General features: G+C 53.4%; 1 protein-coding gene across 1 annotated transcript in view; it reads left to right on the top strand.

Moving 5' to 3' along the window:
* The first annotated feature begins 734 nt into the window (after positions 1 to 734).
* The window catches only part of Aldh5a1 (aldehyde dehydrogenase 5 family member A1), a 27,964-nt gene continuing 26,432 nt past the window's right edge, over positions 735 to 2,266 (top strand). Inside the window, exon 1 of the mRNA XM_031358590.1 lies at positions 735 to 1,180. Within this exon, the coding sequence (XP_031214450.1) occupies positions 863 to 1,180 (318 nt within the window). The 5' untranslated portion in view covers positions 735 to 862. The remainder of the gene's footprint in view (positions 1,181 to 2,266) is intronic.

The following is a 2,266-nucleotide window of genomic DNA, read 5'->3' as shown; positions in this document are numbered from 1 at the left end:
CTGTTGACTTCTTTTTTAAAACAGGGTCTCAGTATATGGCTTTGGTTGGCCTTGAACTCACAGAGAGCCTCATACCTCTGCCTCCCAAGTGCTGGTATTAAAGGCATGGGCCACAACGCTGGGCTTATTACTTCTATTTTGATTATTTTCAGTTACTAATTGGCCAAACTTCAGCTTTGTTAGTTGCTTGATGTGCACCAGCTAGGTCACGAAGCAAAGGCCCATGGCTTGGGAGCACCCTGCTCAAGACCAACAGAGAAAACACAGAGGAACACGCAACAGAGAAAGCACACAAGAGGAATCCCTGAGCCTCACTTCGACCCTAGTTGAACGGCTGCCCCAAATCCCAGTACTCAGGAGCGCTGTGCTCCAAATTCATGAAGGAGATATGCAGAAGAGCATGCAAGAGACAGATTACTGAGCCACACTTCACCCCTCACTAAACAGTGATCCCCAATCCCAATGCTCAGTAGCCTGAGCGTAGGAAACCGCGGAGTGCAGATTGCCGGGGCTGGGGAACAGAAAATGCTCCTGTCACAGTTAACGGCCTAAAGAAATGACAGGTGAGCATCCGGCAATAAGAAAGGTGACTTATGTGCACAAATCCATCTTGCTGGGAGGCACTGGAAAAGGACGCTCGGGGAACACAGAGCAGTTCAGGATCTATCTTCTCGCAGCTCCAATCTCCATAGCTCAGAGAGAGGGCGCTCTCGATGTCCCCGCCTCCCCGCGCGTCCCCGCCGCCCAGCGCGTCCCCGCCGCCCCGCGCGTCCCCGCCGCCGTGCTCCCGCTTTCTTGCGACCCCTGAGATCCTGCCGCTCGCTTGCCTGTCCCTTGCTGGTGTTGCCGCTACTGCCGGGCCATGGCGACCTGCTTTCAGCTGCGGAGCGTCTGGGCCGCCCGTCCGGCGCTGCCGCCTCCGGGTCGACTCCTCCCGGAGCCCGCAGGAGCCCAGCTGCGCAGCTACACCCGCGCCCCCGCTGGCCTCCACGCCGACCTACTCCGCGGGGACAGCTTCGTGGGCGGCCGCTGGCTCCCAGCCCCCGCCACCTTCCCGGTGTACGACCCGGCCAGCGGCGCCAAGCTGGGCACCGTGGCCGACTGCGGAGTACCCGAGGCCCGCGCTGCTGTGCGCACCGCCTACGATGCCTTCAGCAGCTGGAAAGGGGTCTCGGTCAAGGTGAGAGCGCGCCAGGTGCAGGATCCCGGCCCAGGGGGAGGCAGAGATCGGCAGAGTGAAACGAAGTGAAACCAGTTCCTCTGGATGTGCAGTACCGAAACCAGAGTAAACAACAAAAAGAGATAAATAGATTTGGAGCATAGGGCCTGGCACGGTATCAGATGCCCTGCTTCCATGTATCGACAGGGGTTCATAATAAAAGTGAGCTGAGTAATGTCAGCCAGCCTATCTGAGTGTGTGTGTGTGTGTGTGTGTCTGCACCCACGTGTGTGTATGTGTGAGTGTGTGTGTGTCTGTGTGTGTGCACGTGTATGTAGAAAAAGGAAGGGAGAGAGTGCTATAGTGAAAGCTGTATGTGGGGACTATGTATCTGTATATGTTGGGGCTGTATGTGTAGGAGTTGTTTGAAGGACACTGAGAAAGGTCATGTAGCTTTGTTCAGATGAGGGAAAAGTCTAGGGCATTCTCTGACTTTAGGTCTGAATGGGGAAGGGCTACAGCTTATTAACAGAGGTGGCTGGACAATGGAGGATAGATGGTAAGGACAAAATTATTTTAGAAAAATTCTTCCTCCTTTATTTATGATAGTACCCCTGCAGCCAACCCCATGAAATCATAGTCTCTATTCTTCATTTCCTCTCAGAAGATAGTGGCTGCCTCGTGATGAGAGTACAAGACCAGAGTCTTCACATCGATCCACCTTGCGTGTAGTCACTGGGGATGCCACATATTTCTGGAGGTGCTTGGGATACAGAGTCAAGAAAAACAGTTGGGGGAGGCTGGAGAATGGCTCAGCCTTTAAGATGTACTAGCTGCTCTTGCAGAGTTTCTGCGTTCCTCCGTTCTCAGCTCTCGAGTGGCAGCTGTCAACAGTTTGTAACTCCAGTTCCAGGGGATTGCTGAAGGTACACATACATGCCTGCAAGCACACGCTCATATGCATAAAATAAATGAATCTTAAGAAAAAAAATCCAGCTCCTTATAGAGCTCACGTGATGTTTTGGAGATCCAGACTGTAAGCAGTAAACAGCAAGGAAGTGTGCTAGAGGTGATGAATAATGTGTGTGTGGGGGGGGGCTGCAGTGT

The sequence above is a fragment of the Mastomys coucha genome, unplaced genomic scaffold (genome assembly GCF_008632895.1).
Source record: "Mastomys coucha isolate ucsf_1 unplaced genomic scaffold, UCSF_Mcou_1 pScaffold7, whole genome shotgun sequence".
Lineage (NCBI taxonomy): Eukaryota > Metazoa > Chordata > Mammalia > Rodentia > Muridae > Mastomys > Mastomys coucha.
Note: the sequence above shows the minus strand (reverse complement) of the source record. Positions and strands in the feature narration are given on the sequence as shown.